Source organism: Paramormyrops kingsleyae, chromosome 13, assembly GCF_048594095.1.
Source record: "Paramormyrops kingsleyae isolate MSU_618 chromosome 13, PKINGS_0.4, whole genome shotgun sequence".
Classification (NCBI taxonomy): Eukaryota; Metazoa; Chordata; class Actinopteri; order Osteoglossiformes; family Mormyridae; genus Paramormyrops; species Paramormyrops kingsleyae.
In genome coordinates, this window is record NC_132809.1 from 24,715,238 (window position 1) to 24,740,924 (window position 25,687).

A 25,687-nucleotide genomic window follows, 5' to 3' on the forward strand; every position below is an offset into this window, starting at 1 on the left:
TTTTTTGCATTACACCAATGTTGATCTGTGATATATATAAAATATATAATGTGACGTTCAGTGAACCAAGGATCCGGCGAAATGGGCAAGAAGCGAGGCAACACCTTCACACATCAGGCTCTTTTACTGATAGCCGTTTAAAGGAATCACACAGGATGTCAGACAGCAACGACCCACCACCTTCTCTCTCCTACTAAACACACAGCTCACTGCGTTGGCTCCTTTTTCCTGTTACTACTGAGCCCTAGGACAGCCCAGGGTGCTGTTGATAGCATAAAGCTTGACTGCTTGCCAAGTCAATGTAAGCGCAGTGCTTAAAAGCCTTGATGTCACTATTGACTCAGCCTTGTCTCTGGATGCTCACATAAATCATGTGGTTAAAACAGCTTTCTTCCATCTGAGAAATATTGCGAAACTTATAACAACTTTTTCACTTTAGGATGCAGAATAGTTAGTCCACGCCTTTATAACCTCTATTCTGGACTACAGCAGTGCCCCATTGGTTGGGTTTGCCTCGACATCATTAAATAAACTCCAATTGGTGCAGAATGCTGCAGCAAGAGTTCTACAATGAACTAGGAAACATGAGCATATCAGTCCTGCATTGGCCTCACTCTGCTGGCTTTAACTGCTAGGTACTTTTGCTTATCTATAAAGCACTGAATGGCCTAGCACCACAGTAAATCAGCAGTTATCTGGATCTATATAACCCCCCTCATTTTCTTCACTGTCAAGGGGTAGGATATCTGGCGGTGCTTAGAGTGGACCGATCTTCATTTGGATGAGGAGCATTATGTTGCAGGGCTCCAAAGTTGTGGAATAGTCTACCAGTAAAAGTGTGATATTCACACTGACTCGCGATATTTAGGTCAAGGCTAAAAACTCACTTGTTTGATCTAGTATTTGGTGACAAAGCTGATAGCTAGTTCTCACCTCCAGCTGCTGCGAGAGAAATCGTGCTTCCTATTTTACCCAGAATCTTGTAGTGTGTAAAGTACTCCTCTTTTTACGTTTCCGTTAAAAGAGTAAACATAATGGACAAAAAAAAAACATGTAACATTAACCAAATAATAACAGGGCTAAAAGCAAAGGGTACACACAGTATGTATAGCTGCAGGTGCCCACGGTCAGCCATATGATAGTTTGTCGATGGTTATGTTTGGTTTTATTGAGCTGAAACTTATCTTCTAACCCTGACTTAGTAAACAGGTTTTGTGACACAAGCCCCTGAGTTCTTTGCACATGCTGGTGAGTTTTGAGTGGAGGCAGTGAGGAACCAGAATGGAACAGAAAAGGGAAAATGACAGACATGCATAAACAGCCAAACAGCAGCATTTAGCAAATGCTAACTATTAAGAATTTTATATTGAAACCATTTGTAAACATTTCCCAATGACGTCATCTGAAAAATATTCACATAGCTGACAAAACAGTACATTACTAAAATAACTGATTTTTAAAATTTATTCTTATAGAACCTTTAAACATCTACTGTAAATTAACGCAATAAACTAATGACCACTTTTGGAAATCATGTTATATTGACTGTTGTTGATTTCACTAGCAGAATGACATTGTTCCTAATACTACAAAAAGGCCCTCTTTGACCTCTTTGTGACAGCATGACAGAAGCACATCTTAATTGCTTTGCGCTCCAAAAGATCAGAAAGGAAATTAGAGTACGGCAGAGAACAGAGTTTAGAGGGTACAATAAATAATGAGCAACGGACGTTCTTAAATAAACATCCAATGACACACTGTCCCAGCATTGCATCTTACAGCACGTAATCAGACTTCCAGGAACAGCCATGGCGGTGGAATCCTTGACCATGCAGGGATGGTTTTGTGAGGGTCGTAAGCCACTAGAGCCATGAGCCAGGGATTCAAACTGTCACTGCTCTGTCGAGTTTAAAGATAATTCAGACAAAAAGTTTCAATGTATTCTAAACACAATGATATTAACAGATTGTGTTACTGCCCCAAACATATTCTGTTGCTATTCTATCAGTTGCTGATCTCCCCTGAGTACTGACTGCTGCTCTTCATCCCTGTCATTACCTAACCTATATAACTGGTCTGGCTATTTTTCTCCATGCAAGGAATTGTCCCCATGTGTGTGTTTTCTGAGGGTCTCTCCCCAGTCTCTCTTGTTTGCTTGTGTTTCCGTGAATGTGCTGCTGTGTGTTTGCTTTCCCCAATGCCTTGGCCGGGGGTCGTGATTCCTCACCCCCTTACCAGTGTGAGTGTGTGTCCCCGCGGTCCCATGTCTTCATATGTGCCTGCCTTTAAACACACCCCTGGGACAGACCTTTTGTATATTTAGCCCAGACTACCTTAAATCCGACAAGTTAAGCAAGAAAACCTGCTTCTGTGATAAAGGCCTCCGGTAGTATTTTCCGGGTTCTGACTGACAGAGCTATAGACTAAGAGCTGAAACTGTCCTTCCTAGTTCCAGGTAAACAGCTTTGTAGTTTCTAAGTGGCTTCCCTGAGGGCAAAATGCCAGCATGGGCCAGTTACGAAATAGGGCTTCTCTGACGAAAACGCTTATATCTTACAAACAGAACATCATGGAAAGAAAATTTCAATGCAGATTTATTCCAGAGACTCTCCAGAATCCAGACATACCCAACTGGGTAAGTCCTACTGTAATTGCCTCCTGGTAATCACTCCAGTCCAACAGATGGGACTTCAGTGTTAAATAGGTTAACATTTTAGCTATCTAGGTACGTTTTTAACCTCCTGAGACCCCACCCATTCATTTATGTCCATTGTAGTGGACATTTTGTTTTTGCATGTATCTTTTCATTGATGTAATGAAACGTATTTATTCCTGTTGTACACTAAAGAGGGCATGCTGTGAATTTAAAAATACAAATTAATTAAAAAAAATCTAAATTGTAAGATGTCTTATTTCCTCCAAAGATAAATAACCTAAAATTGAAGGACACTTTTTTCCTTGGGTCTCAGGAGGTTAAGGGTTTCGGAACTAAAAACAAATACAGATACTCCTCGCGTAACGACCTACCTGTATAACGACCACCCAGACTTATGACCAGCCCTCCAACCAGTTGGTATGGTACGCTGTACGAGAACTTTGGTCGTGGAGAGGGCAGCATGGCATCTCAGCGTCAAGCACCTCACTCACATCACCCTCTCTCGGTCTGTCTCATTCCCCACAGTCGCTCAGTATTCATTACAATGGTGCTCGCAGTCTCCAAGACTACATATTTCATCTATGAATTTGTAGTTTATTGTGCACCTGATGTCATCAGAAAGGAAGACTGTGACTTCATCTGGAGGAAGCGCCAAAAAACAAAGGAAGGCTATCGATCTTGAAATGAAAATGAAGATCATAAACAAAATAACTAAAATGTTAATCTGAATGTATCTTTGTTTTTTTAATACATCATTTTTATAATTTTTGCTGGTTGTATTTTTATGGTCTATAACATGTAAGAGTTATGCAAATGAAAACAAAGTTATCCAGTTGGAGCTTGAAATATCAGTAAGGGGCAGCTCCTTCGCTTATTGACTAATTTGCTTAACGACCTGGTCATAGGATCAGAAGTCGGTCGGTAAGTGAGGAGTGTCTGTATTGTGAGGATGACAAAGAAGAAATGGCATCGTCTGGGTTTCATCCCTGTCTGAGAATAAAAATTTTAGTTGATGTTTTTCACTTAATAAGTGATGAATGTGAGCTGCATGGCACCAGTCGGAGTGTTCTGATATTGGCTTGGAGGGTGAGACCCTATTTCAAAGCAAAATAAGATTTCAGTTTGTCTAATAAAAATACATCCCTTTTTCAGTTTAACCCCTGATCAGCTTTATGTCAGTCAGAACCATGAAAAATATTGTTCTGACCATTGATTATCTGCTGTCCTCAGGTCACGCTGCTGTTCTTGGTAACTAAATGTCACTATTTTGAGTGATGGTCAGTTGGCATTGTAAGCATAAAAATGATTGTGATATCATCGAGTGCTTAAATGGTATTTTACTCAAACAGAGTTCTTGTGAGAGTTAGCAGCACTATATTTCTGGTAAAGCTCACATGGCCTACTGTCTGCAGTGGGAAAGAGGGAGGGGTCAAAGTAAGGATCGTGAGCTACTGTAAAGCTCAGCTATTGTACACAGGGTAGATCTGCCTGGAGAGGCTCCTCCCCCCAACAGCAGTCTAGTCAGAGTCGTATATAAACAAAGAGAACTTATCATGCGACTGTGTTTTTGGGTGTCTCACTGACAAGTTTAGCTCTTCGCATTTCTATTGTAAATCTAAAACCTATTTTTTTCAAAGAGGAGAAGCTGATTTTATGTCAGTGAGCCATGAAGGAATTTGCACTGTCCTTCTGGATCTACATGGGAGTGATGTCTGTGTTTGTTGGGGGGGCCCTGAGGAAATCGCTGGCAGCCCACATCAGAGCGGCTGCCACCATAGTGGCCTGGCTGGGGGTCACGGTGCTGGTGGAGAGGCTGTACTGGCTCAGCCTGCTGGGCTTCCTTCTGGTGGCTGTCCTGGCCGCTGCCTGCTGTCTGTATGCGGGCAGGAGTGCACCCGTCCTGGGCCTCCCTACAGACAGTAAAGTGGTCTTCATCACAGGTAGGACGCCATGCACATCTCCATCAGCTCTTGTTGTCACTCTTAATTTACTTTATGCCGTCTTCTCCCATGGGGTACCTAAGTAAAAAAAAAGCATATAAAAAGTTACATACTTTTAAGTTACATGTTTTCTCCCGTCTGCAGCGCGGTCACACAAAGAAAAAAGTGTGGCCATGCAAGAAGAATAATTAATTCCTCAAGCAAGAAAAGAAGGTTACGCCCTCAGTGATTTTGCAACAAACAAAATGTGGAACATGGACTTTTTAATTTACCTTCTGTGAATCTAATTGAAATCCACAAAAATCCTTTTATTTTGAAAATGAAAGCATGGTGGAGTAGCCTGCTGCCTATTTGGGGAAAATAGTTGATGAATCATTGAATCAGCGCTAGAAAATAACAGAATTTCAATATACGTAAGTGAAGATAATATCAATTGCTCTACACAAAATTCAAACATCCTATTTCATTGTAACATTGTAACATTTTGTTTTTGTCATTTTCAAAATGAGGGAGTTTCCTGAGGATTTCAATTAGGTTCACAATGTAAATTAGAAACTCTGTGTTCCACATTTTTCGTGCTGCCAGAAGTCACTGAAAGCATAACCCCCCTTTTCTTGCTTAATGATGTAATTAGAATTTTTTTTCAGGTTACATGCTCTGAATATGCATAACTCATTTATTATAAAATTACATTACTTTCTTAGCTTGCAAGCCTGATGGGAGGATCGGCCCCGTAAATCGATGGTAGAATGCACTTAAGTGGAAGAAGTGCACAGCTACATGCTTTCTTGACTTAGGTCAGGGTTCCCCAATTCCAAACTTCCTTGCTCAAACAGATCTTAATCAGCTAATTACCATGGTTAGTAGGTATGCCTGAGCTGGGAAGTCTGCAAACTATGTTGCAAGCAGGTGCTCAGGATAGAATTGGGAAATCCTGACTTCCCTTCCCTTGCTGGGGTACAGCAAGCCAGGGCCCCCTCTACCATACTTCAGATAGTTCTCTTGTGTGGATCCCCGATGGTAGTATGAGCTGCTGAACCCAGTCATCAGATTTCCTCTTTCCCTTCAAGAAATGCCTCAAGATCCATTTGATCCACAAATTCCTCTACTAGCCAGATGCCTCCTGCCTCCCTATGCTTCCAGAATGTTCTTATGTCGCACTTCTGGTCCTATTATACTCTTATTAGGTTCTTGCTTTGCTAGAAGTTGTTGTGTAGCTCCTGCTCCAATGATGCTTGCACTTGTACCTGGGCTTTTGTTGGAAGCTCAGCCTAGCTGAGCAATTTGTGGGGCGACGCACTGGACGCTTCAGGTTGTGTCTTTGGTCATTGCAGATGATGTGGTCATGTTGGCTTCATCGAGACCTGCAGCATGTCCTAGGATGGATTGCAGCTCAAGTCTGAGGTCATGGTTCTCGACTGGAAGAGGGTGCATTGCCCCAGCCCAGTTAGGGATGGGTTACTGCCTCAAGTGGAGGAATTTAAGTATCTCAGGGTCTTGTTCCTAAGTGAGGGGAGATGGGAGCAGGAGATCAGTACAGCATCAGCAATTATGTGGATGCTGTACCATTCTGTCGTTGAAAACAGAGAGCTGAGCCAGAAGGCAAAGCTATTGTTTTACCAGTCAATCTACATTCCTATCCTTGCATATAGTCACAAGCTTTGGGGTGTGACCGAAAGAATGAGATTGTGGACAGAAGCGGTAGAAATTAGTTTCCTTTGCAGACTGTCTGGGCCCAGCCTGACAGATAAGGTGAGGAGCTTGGACATTCAGAAGGAGCTCAAAGTACAGCCACTGCTCCTCCCCATCGAAAGGAGCTAGTTGAGGTGGTTTGGGCATTTATCCTTGGGGAGGTGCTTTGGCCATGTCCAACTGGGTGGAGACTCTGGGGCAGACCCAGGACATGCTGGAGATATTATATCACTCAGCTGACCTGGAACTCCTTGGTATTCCCCTAGAGGAGCTGGAGGAGGTGGCTGGGGAGAGGGAGGTCTGGGCATCCCTGCTTAGACTGCTGCCCCTATGACTATTTCCCAGATAAGTGACAGAAAATGGATGGATGGATGGATGGATGATACAATGGATTTATTAAGATACTTTTATGTCCCAAACTGTCCTGAACTGTGGTGGCATTTAAAAGCAAGAGTGCCTGGTGTTTAGTGAATATTCCTACAATCCTGTTTTCCAGGTACATGATGAATGTGAGATATAGAGCTCACTGAACTTCTGTCTCAATAGGCTGTGATTCTGGGTTTGGAAATGCAGCTGCCCGGCACCTGGACTCGCTAGGCTTTGAGGTCATCGCCAGCGTGCTGCACCTGGACAGCCCAGGAGCTGTGGAGCTGCTGTGCTGCTGCTCCTCCAACCTCACCCTGGTCCAGATGGACATAACCCAGCCTAAAGATGTCCAGAAAGCCTTCAGCAGAACTAAGGCCAAACTTGGGCTCAGAGGTAATAAGTCACAGTATAAGATGAGCTACCACCATGATTTATAATGATTCCACTGCTTCTGTGAGAGTGGGTAGCAGGGGTCAGGGAGGCAAGGAAATTCTTATTTCACATTATCCCACAAGCAGACAGCAGGTGGCGCAATGATGGACACACCCCCAGTCAGGGGCGTGGCTCTAACTATGCAGAGGCACAATTAAGAATTTCATACTTCTTAAATAAGAATTGCATATGAAAGCATTATGTAAGAGGGAATTAGGCCCAGAGTCCTGTGCTTGGAGAGAGGGCAGCATCTTACCTTCATAGTAGCCCTAGGGTAGACAGTCACCCAGGCACTGGTGTTCATAGTCCTGGGTCCAAGACCAGAGCCCTGTGCTTAGATGCAGGGTACCAACCTACCTTCATAGTAACCCTTGGTATTGGGCTAAGGTTTGGGTTAGGGAGTTAGGGTTAGACACTCCTGCAGTGTGTAGTATGGTTAGGATGAACCACACTGCTGGAGTGGGTTGTAGGATTAGGATTAACTAGGATTAATAATTGGTAGGGTTAAGATCAACCATACTGCTCGAGTGGGTGGTAAGGTTAGGAAAACCAAGAACCTAACAATTCCAGAAATGTCCATTATCCTATTGACTCTCCCTGGAAATGAACCCCTGACTGTAAACTCAGCTGGTATCTTTAGGCAACATTTTAGAGGTTGGGTTACTGTAAATGAAATACAAATACAGTGGTACCTCGACCCACGAACAGTCCTGTTCAAGAACAAATCGGGTTACAAACCAGACTTTCGAAAAAAATAGAGAGAGAGAGAACGTTCTGTTATAGCGCTACCTTTCAGTGATTGATAAACATGCTTGTGATGGTTTTTAACAGTCACATATCTATAAATAAAATTACAGTACTTCATTAATAACATAAATTATTAAGTAACTCCTATTTAAGTGTTATATTCTCCATTGACACATAGTGGCAACTGTGTATTGTTTGTTCACAGTACAAAGAAGTTCATGATGCGTGGCATCATGAAATGTACATAAAACTTTAGGCGTATGAAAATAATGTACCGTATAATAAAAGAAAAATCACATTTTCTAAATTACTATATTGTTTTTGACTGTTACTCAGTCTTTTAATTTAGTTTTTTGGGGGGATGTTTTGTGGTTCTTTTCCATGTTTTGGCATCTTTCGAGCGACCAGCCCACCAACAAGCATATGCTCAGTTGTGTATTGGTCCGCCTTCCGTAATCGTACGTTCTCTCTTTCCCTTTTTTGCTCTTTAAGGTTATTATAATTTAAGTCTATATTCTTGGTCACAGAAAAACATAAAAAGAAATTGAAAAAAATCAGTGTTTCTGAGGTTTGAACGAATTATTTGTATTTACATTATTTTAAATGGGAAAAATTGATTCAGGATGTGAACTTTTTGCGTCGCAAACTGAGTACTCGAACGAATTAAGTTCGTAAGCCGAGGTATGACTGTATCTGTGTGTGCTTACAGCTCAATAAATTTACTGAATGGTTTGTTTTCTGTTTACTCCTTCCTTTCCTTGTGTTTATCTTTTATTTTAGATCCATCATTAGCAATCTAAGAGAGTCAGCGGTTATTCTGGAACATTTCGCTTAAAGTGGTTTATTAAAAATAACATTTGGCTGCCACAACAACAACATCTTTGTTTTCATGTGCTGGTTTCTAGGAAATTGCAATTAGCAATTTCTCTTCAGTGATTTTTTTGTGAACTGTAATTAGACTGATGAAGAAGAACTCTCTGTATGAGCTATCGGGTGTTTAGCAATTGTGGTCTATTCTCGGCTCAGCAGTGTTTTTTGTGTTTGCCTTAATACTTGTTGGCTAATTTGCAGCCATGTGAGTGTCATGAAACTGGCGTTCACATCTTTTAATTTCTCTGTTTCTCCTATTTCTCTGGTATTGCCTCTTTAGAGTTTTTCATCAAAAATCTGTTTCAGCAAAGAAATATTGCATTAGCCTCAATTACATAATTTTCCTAACTTCTGGAAAGACATTTAAAATATTTTCCAAATGTAAAAAATATGAGAATTAAGTACTGTAAATTAAGAAAGGATGTTTAGTGTAGTTATTGTCATAAATTAAGAAAGGATGTTTAGTGTAGTTATTGCCATTTTTCCCATTCATAACCCTGGAAAATGAACATCTGCCCAATAAATAAACGTTCCATGTATATAACACCAAACCAAAACAATTTACCTTTTCAGGTTTGTGGGGCCTTGTGAACAACGCAGGGGTATGTGTGAGCTTTGGTGATGCAGAGCTCTCGCTAATGACCACCTACAGGGGCTGCATGGAGGTGAACTTCTTTGGAACACTGAACGTCACCAAAACATTTCTCCCACTTTTAAGAAGAGCCAGGGGTAGGATTGTCACAATTTCCAGTCCATCAGGTACCCACAAAGGCAGCACATGGAATAAGAGTAACTGGTGTCTGACCGTCCATATTGCACCCGTTTCATTAAAATTAAATCTTGGTGCTCAGCATTGACTTTTTTATTGCCATTTTTGTGTTTGAAGCCACAGAAAACCAGTGGGATATAATGTGTGAGCATTGGTACTAGATAGTAGCAGGCTTTTTTTATAATGCAAGGGCGGATTTTCAGTACCTCTGTAAACACAATCACAGTGAATACCCCTCTTTTAGATGCAGCTCTGTTAAGAAAGTATGAATCATTGATCATCAATGAATCATTGGTAATATTTTACTTGTTGGGGGCACAAATAACCTAGCAGTTCATTCTTACTTACTGTATTAATTAACCAGAAACTGTTAGTTACATACTGATCCCATGTTTGTTGATCATAACGATTCTTCTATTTCATGCAGTAACTATATTTGTTCACAATTTGTACTTGAGAAGTAATAAAGTTACTAAGTTATTAGTGACCCCTCAAGTAAAATATTACAGAATCATCATTATTCATGCTCAAACATCTTATCTTTAGTACAATTTCCTCACATTACAGTAAAATCCCATTATAACGGACTTCAAGGGACCTGGCAAAACAGTCCGTTATATCCAGAGTTGCTGTAAGCCCAGAACACAACTACACGACAACATTTACTCATGCCACACCCCAGCAGACACACTTGTGCTATAGATTTTTATATTGTACATGTAGTAATCCAACTTCACCTGACCAGATGCGTGACTATTAATAATCCCGACTACGTATCTGCGCTGGATATCACCGGCACGCCACGCGCCTTGTAGGCGGAGCCTGCATGTCCGTTATAGCCGAACAAAACTACAGCTAAAAGCGGCCCTGGGGACCAAATTGTTTTTCCTTTATAAGCAAAATTCCGTTATATGCAAGTCCGCTATATCTGATGCTTATTGTTCTTAAAGGCCCACAGCCGGGACCAGCGGACCTCGTCAGTTGTAGACGATATTCCGTTATTAGCGAGTCCACTATAACAGGATTTTATATGTAATATTATATGTTTAAGAGGCCCAGGTTACAAATGCAGTGTCAGGATGGTAATCATTCATGTCTCTCCCATCATGCTATCCCACGTTCTTCAGGAGAGCAGCCTTTTCCTTCCCTGGCAGCTTATGGCGCCTCAAAAGCAGCCCTCAACCTCGTCATCAACACCCTGAGGCATGAGCTGCAGCCGTGGGGAGTCGAAGTGTCTCTCATCCTCCCCTCAGCCTTCAGGACGGGTGAGGGAGCTCATGCCACCTGCAGTGCCCCATTGCCGTATCACATGGCCAGTCCATTGTACAACTTCATATAAACTTATTTTGGTCATAAGATGATGTATATAGTACATCTTCAACATGTTATGTATCTATGTGTTCCAGATGTATTTTAAACATGACTGATATTTCATAGCATTTATAGCAATAATTAATATAAGTAATTATGTGAGTATCAAAGGGGCTTAATGTGCTTAAACACAAGCAGCCAATATAAGCTGGACATGTATTTATATGTATTCATAACCTGAAATATAATATGTTGGCAAGATGATGGCATGCCTGGTTAGTTATCTTCATTTCTTATAAGCTTTCCTTAACTGACAAAGTGCTGTCAGTTAAGTCAGTTATTGTTCTAGGAATAAAAAAAATTACATTTTCTTTTCTTAATAGCAGAATTGATCTTGAATGTATGCGGGATGTATTTTCAGGTCAGTGCAGTAATTCTGAGTACTGGGAACAGCAGCACAAGCACTTGATAGAGAGTCTGACACCAGGACTGCTGGAGGAATATGGGGAGGAGTATTTGCTGGAGACCAAGGAGCTTTTCCAGCTTCATGCCAGTAGAGCAAGTGAGGACCTGAGTCCTGTGATCAGCACCATCGCTGATGCACTCACATCACCGCAGCCGAAAGTGCGCTACTACGCTGGGCCGGGAGTGCAGCTGATGTACTTTATCCACACGTACCTCCCCACGTTCTTCAGTGATAAGTTCTTACAAAGACTCTTTGTGAAGAAGAAGGTCGTGCCACAAGCTTTGAGGAAAACAATGTGAATTACATTTGCAAATGTAATTCTAAAAAGACAATACTGGGTGGCTTTTTAGACACAAAACACTTTAATGACTGAGAGCAAAAAGGTTAATTCACACCCTGAAGATGTAGGCCACATATAAGACATTCCTGTGTAATATATTTTAATACACATCGTTAGTCTAATTTTGTAGTATTTTTCTAACAAGGGAATTCATGCTGTGTTTCTTAAGTTTACTAAAAATTATGAATGAAAATAAAGAGTTAATAGTACCTGTCTGTTTATTATCACAAGAGGTTTTAAAAGTATTCTGATTTCGGAGATAATTAAAGAACAGAGACTGGGGGGGTTTGTGTGTCCCAGTGATCCTAGGAGTTATGTTGTTGGGAGCAGTTGCTCACGGTTGTCTCCCAAGGCTAATTGGTTTTAGGTAAGGGGAGAAACTAAGGGTGGGTCAAACAACTTTTATGAAGAACAAAAAACAGCAAAGCAGAAAACTCACCCGGAACAGGGATACTGGGGCCCTGCCCTGATCCCAGGCCTGGGGTGGGCTGCTCGTCAGTGAACGCCAGGTAGTCAGGCCTTCAACCATGGGTGAAGGCTGAAGAAGGAGGCCTTCTGAGTTTGGTTATCTTATGGGAATCCTGAAGTAGCCATCAGGTATCAGCGGGCCAAACAGAGTGTGGCTTTGGTGTAGCCAAAACCAACTCACTTCACAGAATGTTTAGGCTAAGCCTGAGAGATAGGGTAGGATGTTTGGGCTCAAATTAGAGCCACTGTTCCTCTACATTGAAAGGATTCAGTTGAGGTGGTTTGGGGACACCTACCTGGGGAGAGGGTGAGAGAGAAAGAGGTAAGGAGCATGCACTGATTACAGCACGTTGCTGCACCCACCACACAACAAACCTCCTCAGGGATGAGTGCAGTCAAGCAGCGGGCGATACCTCAGGAACACACTAGTCCAAACCGACCAGTGTGAGTTTCTTCCAGTGGATGGAGTGCGAATCCTGTCACCAACCCCAAATTGGCAGACCTGCTTGTAGGGCTGGATGTAGATTAATGTCACACCCAGCACATACCAATTGCTTTTCAAAAATTATCTCTGTCATAAAGGGTGCTAGATATACATTTTTTTTTCCCAGCATCCAGCTGATGGTTCTTTTATGTGGTAAGGTATTGCTTAAGGGCTTTGCTGAAGGACCCAGTGGAGTAGAATCTCTCTCGGCATTCATGGGATCCAAACCAGCAACAAACCAGCAACCAGCACAGACCCCTAACCTCAGAGCCACCACTCTGCTCTGGGGAGGAGCTCTGTAAATGTCCAAGTGGGAGGACACCCCAAGGCAGACTCAGGACATGCTGGAGAGATTATATCTCTTGGCTGGCCTGAGAATGCCTGAGTATCCCTCCTGCAGGAGCTGAAGGAGGTGGCTGGTGAGAGGGAGGTCTGGAGATCTCTACTTAGACTGCTGCCCCTGGACCTGGAAAAAAATCATTGCCCCCTAACAACTACCATCGGCACCTTTTCAGCAAGAATGAAAAGCAAACAAATTTTAAACTTTGAACTGTTTTTAGTGTTACATGCTACTTTTTTCTATGAAGCACCTCTTCAGCTCAGTGGCATGAGGCCTTGCCAGAGCTTAATGAGGTTTGAACATGAATGAATGAATCAATTCTACTCATTCAACCATTTTCATGTTGACCAAGCAGTGGGTTCTGGATTGTCTTGCATGATCTAACTGGACATTTTCCAATAGAGTGACCAATTCATTCAGAAATTGAGAATCACAAAATGTTGAAACTGTAGACCAAAGCTTCCCCAAACCATTACATGACCACCATAACACTGCACTGAAACAGGATTTTAGCATGAAATATAAATGTTGGATTCTAACATTTACCTGAGTGATTTTTTTTGGAGCTGAAAGAGAAACAAGAAAGTCAAAAATGATGGAATATCAGTAATATGCTGATCAAAGTGCAGGGTGCTGGCAGTAACACTTAATGATCAGGGTGGGGGGCGGTAACACTTAATGATCAGGGTGGGGGGCGGTAACACTTAATGATCAGGGTGGGGGGCGGTAACACTTAATGATCAGGGTGGGGGGCGGTAACACTTAATGATCAGGGTGGGGGGCGGTAACACTTAATGATCAGGGTGGGGGGCGGTAACACTTAATGATCAGGATGGGGGGCGGTAACACTTAATGATCAGGGTGGGGGGCGGTAACACTTAATGATCAGGATGGGGGGCGGTAACACTTAATGATCAGGGTGGGGGGAGGTAACACTTAATGATCAGGGTGGGGGGCGGTAACACTTAATGATCAGGGTGGGGGGCGGTAACACTTAATGATCAGGGTCATTAATGATCCTTACAGGTCATGAGCTCAGAAATGAGAGAAATGACCTGTTATGCTGGCGATAAATATAGAAGGGACAGACTGAATGCTGTACTAATGAAGTTTTACTGAATTGCAGGAAAATTCCTCTGTAATAAAACAGACAAGATAAAAGCATTTTGTATTATTTACAATGGAAAATGGACAGCAAAAGCAGAAATACTGTACAATTGTGGCTCAGTACCCATGCACGATTAAGACAAATGCATTACTCTCTACCTCTCTGACGCTGTGGCTTATTAGATAAATGCATCAATGTTACCTTTCAGCTGCAGGCTATTAAGGCCACAAATTGAACAGATACAAGAATCAATCAGAATGATAATCTTTGGGAGAACCTCTTCCTTTCAGGCTAATTTTCTAAACATTTTATGCTGTGGTGATTCATGAAAGAAAATTCATTTATTTTTCTTTTACCTGGTATATCAGCTTTTACTATTTGCCAGAAATTATTTATTATTGCCCTTTGATATTCTTGTTTATTATTGTTGTCATAAAGGTTGTACATGATGAACGATTTTAGTGTACATACTATGTGAAGCCAGTCATGCTCTTTCTATCAGGAAATAAACTTCTGCTAAGTAGCTTTATGGATTTTGGTTTTTATAAGCTCATGCTAGGGGAATTTTCACAGAAAAAGCTTGATTATATGTATACACACACACACACATATATATATATATATTGAACATTTGCTCATGAATCAGGGCTGCCTGAACTGAAGTGAAACACATCGTTTATGGATGTGGATATTTTCCATATTTTTTATGAATCATTCTGTAGTATTAGAAGAGAAGCACCTTCAGCACTTTCATAAAACCTTTCCCACTGAAGCAGTTATGAATGAATGCATCAATTGGGACAGAGCAACATCTTCCTACCCACCACTTCTCCCAGTCCATCACAGGGCACTGAGCTGGGTACACCCTGGGTGGGATACCAGTCCATCATATACACTATGTGCAGTTTAGAGAGATCAGTTCAGAGAGATCAGTTTAGAGAGATCAGTTCAGAGAGATCAGTTTAGAGAGATCAGGTAGGCCTAAATGTAAGCCAGAGGGAATTCATGCACATGGGAAAACCTCCGCGCACACAGAGTGGGGGGGATTCAAAGTCCCAAGCCTAGATGTGTGGAACACAAATCCTACTGCAGGAGGTGCCATGCTGCCGAACCTTATATATACTTTGTATCTTTGTTTTAATTTGTATATTTCCTATATCAATGAAAGGACATTTGGTGTTTACAATGACTAATATGATTTGCAGGTCTTCAGGTGAAGATGTTGTAGTTTACATTGAATACACCCTGAGCTCTCAGACGTCACCAAAACCACACCTCCCACCCACTAATGCAGATCATGTGTTCATCGCGTTTCTCTTCCACTCGGGTCTTATAAATGAGTTCCTCTCTTTCATTCGGTCACAGAAAGGCTTGGGCGGCACTCATAAGGACTGCAGGTAGGCTGGGATCATGTTTCCAGTGCGATTACTTTGTTTGCTTTTTTGAGCATTTTTTTGAGCATTTTTCATATGAATGAAAGGTGTGACAGTTTATATACTAGGTCAATGTGTATGTAAAATTTATATTTTTTATAAAGGTTTTAAGTGTTTTTCCATATTTAGAGCCAGTAAAGCAAGTATTTGTTTTAATAAAATACTTCAATGAGCTCTTCGTGAAAGAAAAAAATCTGTCCTACCTATTGTTACAGTGAAAGAATGATATGAATAAGAATTTCAAAAAGTGAACTATCACCAGTTCGAATCTTGCCGTTTTCTTTAATTGCTAAATCCAGCTGAACATCTCTTTAAAATGGAGTGAGAGAGCTTTGATTGTAGTTATTTGGTTATGATGATTTGGGTTCGGTTATACACCATTGAGAATAGCATTAAAGTGCTTCACTAACAGCTTTGTCATGGACCGCTTGTATAGACACCCAGCGCTGGTTTGGCTGTACTATAAACCGAGGGCACCATGTGGAACTCAGTGCTGCTCTGCTGGTGGGCGTTTCATGCCTTCCAGCTGGCTGCTGGTGCTGTCCATAGCAGCGCCACCGCAGAAGAACATCAACCTGACCTGCTGAAGACAGTGAGAGAGTCTGCCTTCCTGTCCGATGTGGGTCAGTGATCCTTCATATCTCGTTTCTTTGCTCAACACCTCAATATTAGAAATGCTGATTGTATTTTTGAGTAGTTGCAAGGCCTACAGTTTAATATCGACACTGCATGTCATGCAAATGCATTTGCCACTTCGCAAGAATCACAACAGTCTGCTGGGTTGAAATCATCAATAGGTTTTTACTCTGTCATAAGGAAGGAAACTTAAAAGTAAAGTTTACCGCTTCTGCTTTGGCATGATTGCTGAGCCAATCATAGTTATTTTCATCCTTGCTGTTGGACTCACTCTTAGACAGCATGGTGCGTTTGTGAGAAATTCAACAAAAATTAGTGGGGAGAAAAAATGTGAACAAGACAATCGTCATCCACCATATGGAAATAATTAGACAGAGACAGAACTGATACATGGACAAAACTCTACTGGTAGATAACAAATTTGACTAAGTTAACTTTTTGGAAATTTTCATGCTGAAAATTTTTATAATAGTTTTATAAATATCATTATTTCATTGATTAAATTTTCAAATATTTTTTCCCAGTTTTGTGAAGCCCTTGTAGCAGCAATAAAACCTTGAGACACGGACTTCGGACTTTAAGATTTCTTAGAATCTGACACAGTTATTCCGTTTTAAATTATTGGGCTGTTTATCTCTCTTTTTAAAGAAATGACATGTGAAGCGTCTCAGGAGCAGCCTTATTCTGAAAGCCCTTTAGCATGTTTTACAAGCTGACATAACTGGGACTGTTTCTCATGTCATTTGTATTCTTCTGGGATCCAATTGATCTGACAGCATTTATTTACTTACTGTATGTATATATTTTGTCTGGCAGACACGTACAAAGGGACGTACGAGTGAGGCAAATTGCACATTATAAACATACTGTACAGCTGTTAAGGAGATGACTATTCATACGTGCGGCTAGACTGAGCTTCTATTGAATGCCCAGGTACAGGGGTGAGCAGTAATAAGCAAAAAGATAATTGAAATAAAGACCAACAATATCGACTTTCCTGGTTAAAACACTCATATGTTGACGTTATGAATATGTTCATGGGACATTTCTGGGTTTCAGGTAAAGGGTCATTTTCCAGATATGAAAATTTTGGCCCAGTAACAGATGAGGAGCTGATGGTGGACAAGGCTGGAGATTATGATGAAGAGGAGGTACAGCATGTTTTAAAACGTTCTGAGCATTGACGGAAGTATGAAATGTCTGTAAAAATATTTTATATGAACGATTTTATAAATGACCATTAATCTGCAACATCCAGTTTGTCTCACCATCGATACAATAATAATATCCTTCTTTAATAGAATTTTATGGTATTTTTACATTTACAACACCTGATAGATGGCTGATATTATCAGTAAACCTATCTAGCCTTAACTAACCGGAGCCGTGTGGCTCCCTCTCCTTCGCAGGATGTGTCCGAGGCCATTAGCCTCCAGAACCGCGCCATCCGCTCTCCCCGCCGCTGTTTCCGCCACCAGGAGTCCTGCCTGGGCCACCAGCTGCCCTGTTGTGACCCCTGTGACACATGCTACTGCCGCTTCTTTAACGCCATATGCTACTGCCGCAGGATCAGCCAGGCCTGCCTGCATGGACGTCACTAGCGCCACCTAGGGAGCGGCCGAGCAGCGTCTGAGCGTGAATCCTCCCCTGTAAATACTGCCACACATTGACACTGTCTCTGTATGTGGATTTCTGCTGCTAGTGTTACAAAACATTACTCTGGCCAATAATAAAAAAAACGAGGTAAATATGACATGCTGTATCTGTCGCTTTAGCCTCAACTGTCGAAAATAACAGAGAAATATGAAATACATCATATATTAAAAACAACATATTGTGAGAGGGTCAGTATCTTTGGCCTTAATAATTTTAGTCATAATGGTTAGTATTAGCACAGATTCAACACAAATAAAAACATCAAAACAGTTTAAACATACTGCATTTTTCCATAAACGTTTATGTCATTTAGCTATAGTACATAAATAGTATCTAAACGTTTATGGAAAATGACACAAAAATATATTCTTTTTTGGTCAAATTGAAAAAAAAAAATATTGAACCAAAATATCAGATCTCTGAGTGCATGAACTTTAGAGCTTACCACTGATTTTCAGTTTATGGAATAAACAAGGTGTGCCATTATGTAAATAATGTATCTTCTATTGTTTATTCGACAATGTCATTATTAAAAGTGGCTAAAAGTAAGATTTACTAATAGTTACCATTAGGACAACACAAAACTTTCAGTGTTCTTCTCTGTGAATCACAGAAGGAAACTGGCCCGTATAAAACCTCTCCTCATTTTCTGTAAACACACATCCAGGTGGTCACTGTGCTTAAAACAATGGTTCAGCTGTCGAGGAGAATATGGTTCTTCATCTATACTTCATGGTTGTAGAAGTGTGCCAGAATTATTTCTCTTTTTTTTTTTTTTACACACACCAAAGGTTTTTTTTTTGGTTATTTTTTTTTGTGCATCAGAAAGAAGCCCAGGTCACATGCCAGCCTGGCCACTGTCAGCAAAGCAACAACTGGGCCTTTATAAGATCTACTGAACCTCCCTGGGCTGTAGAAGATGAACAATCAGCTGATCTGATTACGCGAGACGAAACAGCAGAAGTCTATAGAAAACAAACTACATTTGAATTTGCGTAGCTTCGGAACAAGCTTTCTCTATGAACTTAATAAACTTAATGAGACATTAATAGCAACGGTTGCAGCAAACAGGTTATAAAGAGCCTGTTACACAGTATATAGGACTGGAAAGTGTCAATGATGTATTCTTGTGGGAAAAAACATTCCTAACGTGAGAATATGTCCCCAGAGCTCTGTCTTTGTATATCTATTTGTCTTTATTATCCTTCAGAAGCCAGTGTCAGAATGAACCTCAGTCCACACGGGGAAGAGCGACTTGCTGATGGAAATCGGAGCAGATACTGTATGTATTTCACGAGAGCTCAGTGGGAGTGGGAATGATCAGTATCTGGCTGCTTCAATTCACTTCTTGCCATTGGTTTGGTTGTTCCCTGGAGAAATGTGCAATAAAAAACATCAGCTTGGCACTCGTCGATCCTTTCTGATATTCGATCAAGCTGATCTTTGAAAACTCCACGACGCTGAAAGACTGACTGCTTTGAAAGGCACATAATTTTATTGACATCACCACGGAAACCAAAACCAATAAAACACAAGAGAGCGGTTTTAGTTGGCGGCAATGGTCTCGTCCATCCAAGCACGGAGCTCTGTGACCCGAGCATAGACTCCAGGGACGGAGGTCGAGCAAGTGCTGCTGCCCCAGGAAACAATGCCCACTAGGGTCCAGACTCCCTCCTTCTGACAGACCAGGGGGCCACCAGAGTCGCCCTGAAACACACACACACACACACACACTCAAACTGATTACCAAGCTACTGCTAGTCCCAAAAAACTATTTCAAGTATCAGAAAGATGTGCTTTACCAGTGCTTCCCAACCCGGTCCACTGGGACTGCCAGACAGTCCACGTTTTTGCTCCCTCCCAGCTCATGTGGTCCGTCTGGCAGGGAGCTGGGAGGGAGCAGAAACATGGACCGTCTGGGGGGTCCCCAAGGACTGGGTTGGGAAACATTGCTTTACATGGTTAATGCGGGAGAAGAGAAGTAGAGGATGCACGGTTTTGTGCACTTAGATACATGTCAAGAAGTGACTGCTCCTCCATGAGGTCCTGAGAGCTTTACCATGCAGGATGAGACGCCAGAAGCTCCAGCACAAATCATGATGTTGGTGATCTTGTTTCCCCAGAAGCTCTGGCAGTCAGTGTTGGTCAGCAGGGGTAGAGCAGCCTGCTGCAGGAGCGGAGGGGTGTCGGGAGCTGGAACCAAAGAAGGACCAGGCTGGGGCACAGAACCTCGAAAGAGTAGGTGTGGTAGCCCCATGTCCTGGGTAAAATTGCCCGCTATGGCCCTATCAGATCTGGCTTCCGAATTATCGCCTATATCTAATTGGTGCATTTTCTCAGGCCCCTTCACCACCTTAGCTACAGTGTGGTGAGCGTACTGGTGCAGAATGGCTGCCGTCGCATCATCCAGGTGGGGGCTACACAGGGGGGGTGGTTGAACTGGCTTCCCATTGGTTCTGTAAAGCGCTCTGGGTGTCTTGAAAGGTGCTATATAAATGTAACATTCATGCATTCCTTCAAGAGCAGAACCGTGGCTAAAACCACTGAACCCAGATGCTAAATTCCCCCAGTGGACCTGGGCGATGGAGTCCAAGCTGGAGCCTCTAAGCCTGTGTACAGCACTTACCGTTGTAGCGGGTCAGGCCCCAGCCGGTGGTGACACATTTCATGCCACCAGGGAAGTTGTCAGTGGATTCAGCCACACATACAGGCGACACTTGTGGTGTCATCTTAGCAGGAGTGGCCAGCTTGACCAGTGTGATGTCATTGCTGATGGTGAACGGGTTGTATTTGGGGTTCTTGAAAACCTGGAGCAAATTAGGAGACGTTTTTTTGAGAAAAACGCTGCGGTACCAGAAAATCATGTAAGTTATCAATATATGAACGTAAGAGCGGTTAAAAAGCGAGGAGCCCTAGGTTATGGTACCCATACCTTTGCAACAGTCATGGTCTGGATGTTCTCACTAGGAGAAGCGCGGTTGTGTTCGCCCAGGATAACACGGTGAGACACTCTACCATAGAAATAGCACAGAGTAATTACTGAAAAACTGCTCTGGAAGAATGTAAAAAATATGTATAAATGCTCATATAGAAATTGTTTGGATACAGGTAGTCCCACTGACACTTTCCAGTCCTGTATACTGTGTAACAGCCTCTTCATAACCTGTTCGCTGCAAACGTTGCTATCAATGTCTCAGTAAGTTCATAGAGAAAATGTCTGACTTATAGGCAATGGACTGCCATAAAGCCTATTATATTAAAAATTCAGGTTAAATATAATGGTTCATAATAAGGAACGCATGCACTACTTTGTCACACTTCTGAAAACACTGCACTGAAGCAGTTGATTGGTTCAAGGTACAGTACAGTACTGTATGTAGTTAATTTTATTATTACTGTACAATGATTATTATGTACTGTAATATTATTTTTCCGACTTACCTACAAATTCGACTTACGACAGACTTAGGCAACAGAACTCATTTGTGACTCGGGAACTGCCTGCATTTTTAATACACTTGACATTTTCATATCATTCATATGTGAATATGGCTGCCTTTAGTATATATGGTGTCAGTCTCATTGACTCACTTGATGCCACAGTGAGCAGCCGTGACGACCCAATACTCGCTGATGAGGGAGCCACCGCAGAAGTGGAAGCCAGTGGAGTCCTGCAACAGAGCCGCACATTCCGTGATGCGTTTGAAGTACTTAAGTGCTAGTCGATGCGATATAGCGACATGGCTTATCAGAAATGAGTGAGACTGGAGTGCCTGGACAGCAAAGCTAGCAGTTAGCAGCAAGAGCTAAATATACAGGTATTGTGGAGCTCGCACAGTCATGAAATGTTACCTGCAAAGACACCTGCCAGGGCCAGGAATGGGGAACAGCCTCTTCACCGTTCACTATCCGAGAGTATCCGGTGATGACGGGGCGTATGGCTGGAACGCCGCAGCCTAATTCCAACCAGAGAAGGAAGAATTGCTTCAATCCTGCCACCTATTTTCATATCTGAAAAGTGTGTATTCTTTACAATTATTTAGTGTCACTTTTTCCATCACACGTTCAAATTAATTGAGGCCAACAAGGAAAGACCTGCAGTATATTTCACTGTGAAGCTGAAAGGCAATAAATAATGAACAATAAAGCCCCGAATGACACTAAAGACTTACCGTAGGCAGCCCCGGCAAAGGCAAGGCAGGACAGGATCCAGAGGAAGGCCATGTTGTCAGTGTCCAAAAGCGGTAAAGCTATCAATATATACACATCGCGGCTGGCTCAATTAGCATATTTCATAAGATTAGTAAGATTCACCTGCAGCTTTTGTGATAACGTGATTTTTTTCACACAGTACTAGTGAAGCTTTTGGACATACAGAAAATTCACCACCCCCACCCCCCAAATATATCATTCTAAAATAAGTAGTGTAGATCATTATTATTGTTATTATTATTATTGCGTGGGGCTGTTTTTCAGCATATGGTACTGGCAGACTTCATATAAATGAAAGAAGTATGAATGGAGAAATTTACTGACACATTCTTGATATGAATCTGCTGCCATTTACCAGGGTGCATTAGATGATAGCCCCATTAGAAATATACTCAATGAGAAAAATGTTGACGCTTTCGATACTTATTTTCCCCACTGTAGATACAAAGACAGAAAACCGTTTCTCAGAGGCCAAAAACATATCTTATCCTGACTTGATATGCGAGTGAGTAAAAGCCCAGTAAGAACAGGTGTGTTTTCCACAAGGCTGAAAAGGGCTGCTTTCCGCCGCACTGACATTGAAGGTTAGTGTATAACGTATTTCCAGTGCGTGCTGCCTTGAGCATTTTGCAACAGCTAAAAAAGATAAGCGAACGATTCTGTGCATTTCTTTAATGACAATCTGTATGACTAGCTATGGAAAAGTAAATATTCTCCTTTCCATGACATCTCCTCTGCCTTTATGTATGTGTTCTCTGGGACATCCTAGATGTCCCTCTCTAAAGCAGCTCTGCTTCTTGCCCTGTCATGCCTTGCTGGGCATGGAGTCAATTTTTCGAGTTTCGAGTCTCCGCCATGGTTCCATGTGTGTGTGTGTGTGTGTAGGTTGCCTGCTCTCCCTGTGTCATCGCGGGGTTTCCTCCAGGAACTCTCCTTTCTCCCCCACAATCCAAAGACACAGGATGATGAATTTGAGTTAACCATAGGTGTGTGTGTGTGTGTGTGTGCGTGTCCTGTGATGGGTTGGCACCCCACCCTGGGTTATTCCCTGTGTGAAGCTTTAGAACCCCCTGACCTTAAATAGGGGAAGCGGATGGATCTTCTATCTTACATTTCTGTAGCCACTGAAATCTAAAAAGCTTATTCTAAGTAAAAAGTATCAGTCATATCCTGCCATATAATATAAATCTAATATAGAGAACTGTGGTACATTTCCATCAAAGAATTTTCATAAAAAAAAAATCTTTTTGCTCATATAAGATTATCATGCTGTTTAAAAAATGTACTGTGTCTCTTGTAAATCCATGCACCCATATTCCAGTCCTATTTGTCTTTGTTTTTGTTAATTATTTACTGTATACCACATTTGTTCAACCACTTTATAGCAGACAGGAAGTTTGGGAGTAAAGTATTATGAAGGATTTTATCATTCTGCTGGTCTTTCTACCAGAACTGATGAAAGCCGCAGACGTAGCCTGGGATACTGTTGAGGACAGGAAGCGGGGGCCAAAAAAACACAATTTGGACTTACAGTCCTCTTCGTTGTCTGAAAGTTCGTAAGTTGCAAGTTTGTAAGTAGAGGAGCGTCTGTATATGTAAGTGATCATCGTGTAAGTCACCACATGGAAAACAATTCACCAAACTATCAGAATTATTGAAGAAAATATTGCATAAGTTGCAGTGATGAAGAACTTGACCCGCCACTGGAGGGGACTACACTTGGCCGGGTTCAGCTTCAAGCCTGCTGAACAAATGGCGCTGCCACTGGATGAATGGACAGTACAGAAAATACGCTTGATAGGTTATGACAACTGGATCATCCATTTTGCATGCAATGATTTACATAATGAACTAATACCTAGATGTCTTGTGAGGTGAGACTATTCAGAAGAGAAACAGCATATATCACTTTAATCAACGACATATGCAGTTGATAATGTAGGAAACAGCACAGAAATTATATAATCATTTGTATGAATGTACCAAAGCATTTGCAATTTGTCCAAAAGAATAAGACATTGCTTTACTGATGTGCACACGTGACTCGACAATGTGGAGGTTGGACATGTTTTGTGAACTTCAATTCTGATCTGAGAAACGTACCAAAGCAACTGAGCGATTGAATTTAATTTTGATTTTGATAACAGACCATGAGGTGGCGCTTTTGTACCGTAACAGGCATCAAGGAAAAACCTAATGCAGCACAAAAACTGCACCAAAATCTGAATCAGATTATTATTTAGAATGGTAGTTATTAAAGAACTTTGAGTGTCATATTGTACAGTATGAGATTCATTCTGGCAAAATGCTTCCTTTAGCAGGGAAAGAGTAACACATTTGCAACATCACACCACCAATAATAACTGGTGCCTTGAGCAAAAGTTTTTTTGTTTGTTCGTTCAGATGCCTCAATACAAATAATTACTGCACTTCAATACAATACAGCACCTCCCGGGGTAAGGCTGTTGAGAAAAACTGCAATGACGATTCTGCATTTCTACAAGGATGTAAACCTTACTGGGATGTTTGTTTGTTTATGACATTTTCTATATTTGTTCCCCTGCTTGGAAGTTTCTCGATTGTTTTGGCACATTTCATGAAACATACTTAATGTTCTCACAACTATAACAGCATTTCTCAGAACATTTCATGCATATAACACAACAGTGCGGTCAAGGTGCAGAAGGCCCTAATTCACCCAAAACAATTACAGTCCTTGATTGCTTTGGCTCATTTCATTGATTTGTATTGCACTGGCTTGAACCCATACTGTACTAATCTATCTTGACATCTTTCTGTTTTTCTTTTTTTTTAAGCAGGCTCAAAGGTTCAATTTAGCCTGTAAAAGGCAGGAAATGTGAGTTACCATAAGCTACGCCGCTAATGTAACAATGAGAAAACCTGCCCATATGTCCTACAGACTTAAAGCTGTTTTAGCTACTACCTCGAGTTCTTATTAACTCAATTAGATACAACCATGCGAGCTACAGTAGGAGACCTGCTTTGAAATGTGGCATCAAAGAGCTTATACTTCTGACACAAGGAGCACAATCTGTGTTCACTGTAGATAAATCTTGTCACTTTGTGTATTTGTCTACAAACCAAACACAAATCAATTGCGATTATTGAGCTATGCCAATATTTCCTAGCAATGTCAGTGAAGTCGGTGTGAGTTTTGCACAGCAGCCCTGTTTCAGCAGTATACACGAAACTTATCAGCACTCACATCTTTTACCCTGTCCATCTGACACCCACTTCCTTTCACACACAGTCTTGATCGTCTCCTTCTGTAAACAATTTTCTCATGATCTCACTCAAAGACATATAGGTCTCACTCCAAGCATAGATCTAGGGGGCTGTAGTAGCGATATTCTTTCAGTAGAGGGCGACATGCATGTCATGGTGGGGCCTGCAGTCTTGACAGTAGCAACAGCACTGATCACATGAACTAGACCCCAAAACGTCCTGGTTGGACCAACACAGTCCTGACATCAGGCTATGTCACACCATGTCCAGAGAAATAACAGTAATATAACTCTTTGTCCCAGTTTTAACACCCAGGCTATTTTTAAATGCACATAGATCAGCCGACACAAATCACACTACCCATCGCACAAAAGAAAAGCAATACCGTCCATTGCTTCGTGCAGCTGTCGATAACAGCTGTCAAACACAGTTGGTCATTTGTACTCCTAGGCGGTGTCAGCATAGTCTTAAGGCGTTTCCACCTGCCAAGAAAAAAAAAATCAAAGGAGACAAGG

At 41.6% G+C, this 25,687-nt stretch overlaps 3 protein-coding genes across 3 annotated transcripts; 2 read left to right on the plus strand and 1 right to left on the minus strand.

The window, feature by feature from the left end:
- The first annotated feature begins 4,251 nt into the window (after nucleotides 1–4,251).
- LOC111843556 (11-beta-hydroxysteroid dehydrogenase type 2-like) lies at nucleotides 4,252–11,651 on the plus strand. Its single transcript, XM_023811217.1, has 5 exons — nucleotides 4,252–4,596; nucleotides 6,835–7,047; nucleotides 9,277–9,462; nucleotides 10,600–10,737; nucleotides 11,205–11,651. The coding sequence occupies exons 1-5, from the start codon at nucleotides 4,323–4,325 to the stop codon at nucleotides 11,546–11,548; spliced, it is 1,155 nt and encodes a 384-aa protein (XP_023666985.1). The 5' UTR covers nucleotides 4,252–4,322; the 3' UTR covers nucleotides 11,549–11,651.
- Nucleotides 11,652–15,325: 3,674 nt separating this feature from the next.
- agrp (agouti related neuropeptide) lies at nucleotides 15,326–17,659 on the plus strand. Its single transcript, XM_072698461.1, has 4 exons — nucleotides 15,326–15,386; nucleotides 15,859–16,045; nucleotides 17,118–17,209; nucleotides 17,468–17,659. The coding sequence occupies exons 2-4, from the start codon at nucleotides 15,901–15,903 to the stop codon at nucleotides 17,657–17,659; spliced, it is 429 nt and encodes a 142-aa protein (XP_072554562.1). The 5' UTR covers nucleotides 15,326–15,386; nucleotides 15,859–15,900.
- A 1,528-nt stretch (nucleotides 17,660–19,187) lies between these two features.
- On the minus strand, nucleotides 19,188–21,938 carry LOC111843547 (chymotrypsin A-like). The gene is made up of 7 exons (XM_023811208.1): nucleotides 21,887–21,938; nucleotides 21,567–21,670; nucleotides 21,306–21,385; nucleotides 20,647–20,725; nucleotides 20,341–20,521; nucleotides 19,774–19,907; nucleotides 19,188–19,421 (listed from the first exon to the last, which is right to left on the minus strand). The coding sequence occupies exons 1-7, from the start codon at nucleotides 21,936–21,938 to the stop codon at nucleotides 19,260–19,262; spliced, it is 792 nt and encodes a 263-aa protein (XP_023666976.1). The 3' UTR covers nucleotides 19,188–19,259.
- Nucleotides 21,939–25,687: the final 3,749 nt, after the last annotated feature.

Bases quoted from the DNA above. Each gene is read 5' to 3' on its own strand.
- LOC111843556 (XM_023811217.1), top strand. From the start codon at position 4,323: ATGAAGGAATTTGCACTGTCCTTCTGGATCTACATGGGAGTGATGTCT. The intron at 4,597-6,834 runs GTAGGACGCCAT...CTGTCTCAATAG, and splicing joins TAAAGTGGTCTTCATCACAG to GCTGTGATTCTGGGTTTGGA. The intron at 7,048-9,276 runs GTAATAAGTCAC...TTACCTTTTCAG, and splicing joins GGCCAAACTTGGGCTCAGAG to GTTTGTGGGGCCTTGTGAAC.
- agrp (XM_072698461.1), top strand. From the start codon at position 15,901: ATGTGGAACTCAGTGCTGCTCTGCTGGTGGGCGTTTCATGCCTTCCAG. The intron at 16,046-17,117 runs GTCAGTGATCCT...TCTGGGTTTCAG, and splicing joins TGCCTTCCTGTCCGATGTGG to GTAAAGGGTCATTTTCCAGA. The intron at 17,210-17,467 runs GTACAGCATGTT...TCTCCTTCGCAG, and splicing joins GAGATTATGATGAAGAGGAG to GATGTGTCCGAGGCCATTAG.
- LOC111843547 (XM_023811208.1), bottom strand. From the start codon at position 21,938: ATGGCCTTCCTCTGGATCCTGTCCTGCCTTGCCTTTGCCGGGGCTGCC. The intron at 21,671-21,886 runs GTAAGTCTTTAG...GGTTGGAATTAG, and splicing joins CTTTGCCGGGGCTGCCTACG to GCTGCGGCGTTCCAGCCATA. The intron at 21,386-21,566 runs GTAACATTTCAT...GCTCTGTTGCAG, and splicing joins CCTGGCAGGTGTCTTTGCAG to GACTCCACTGGCTTCCACTT.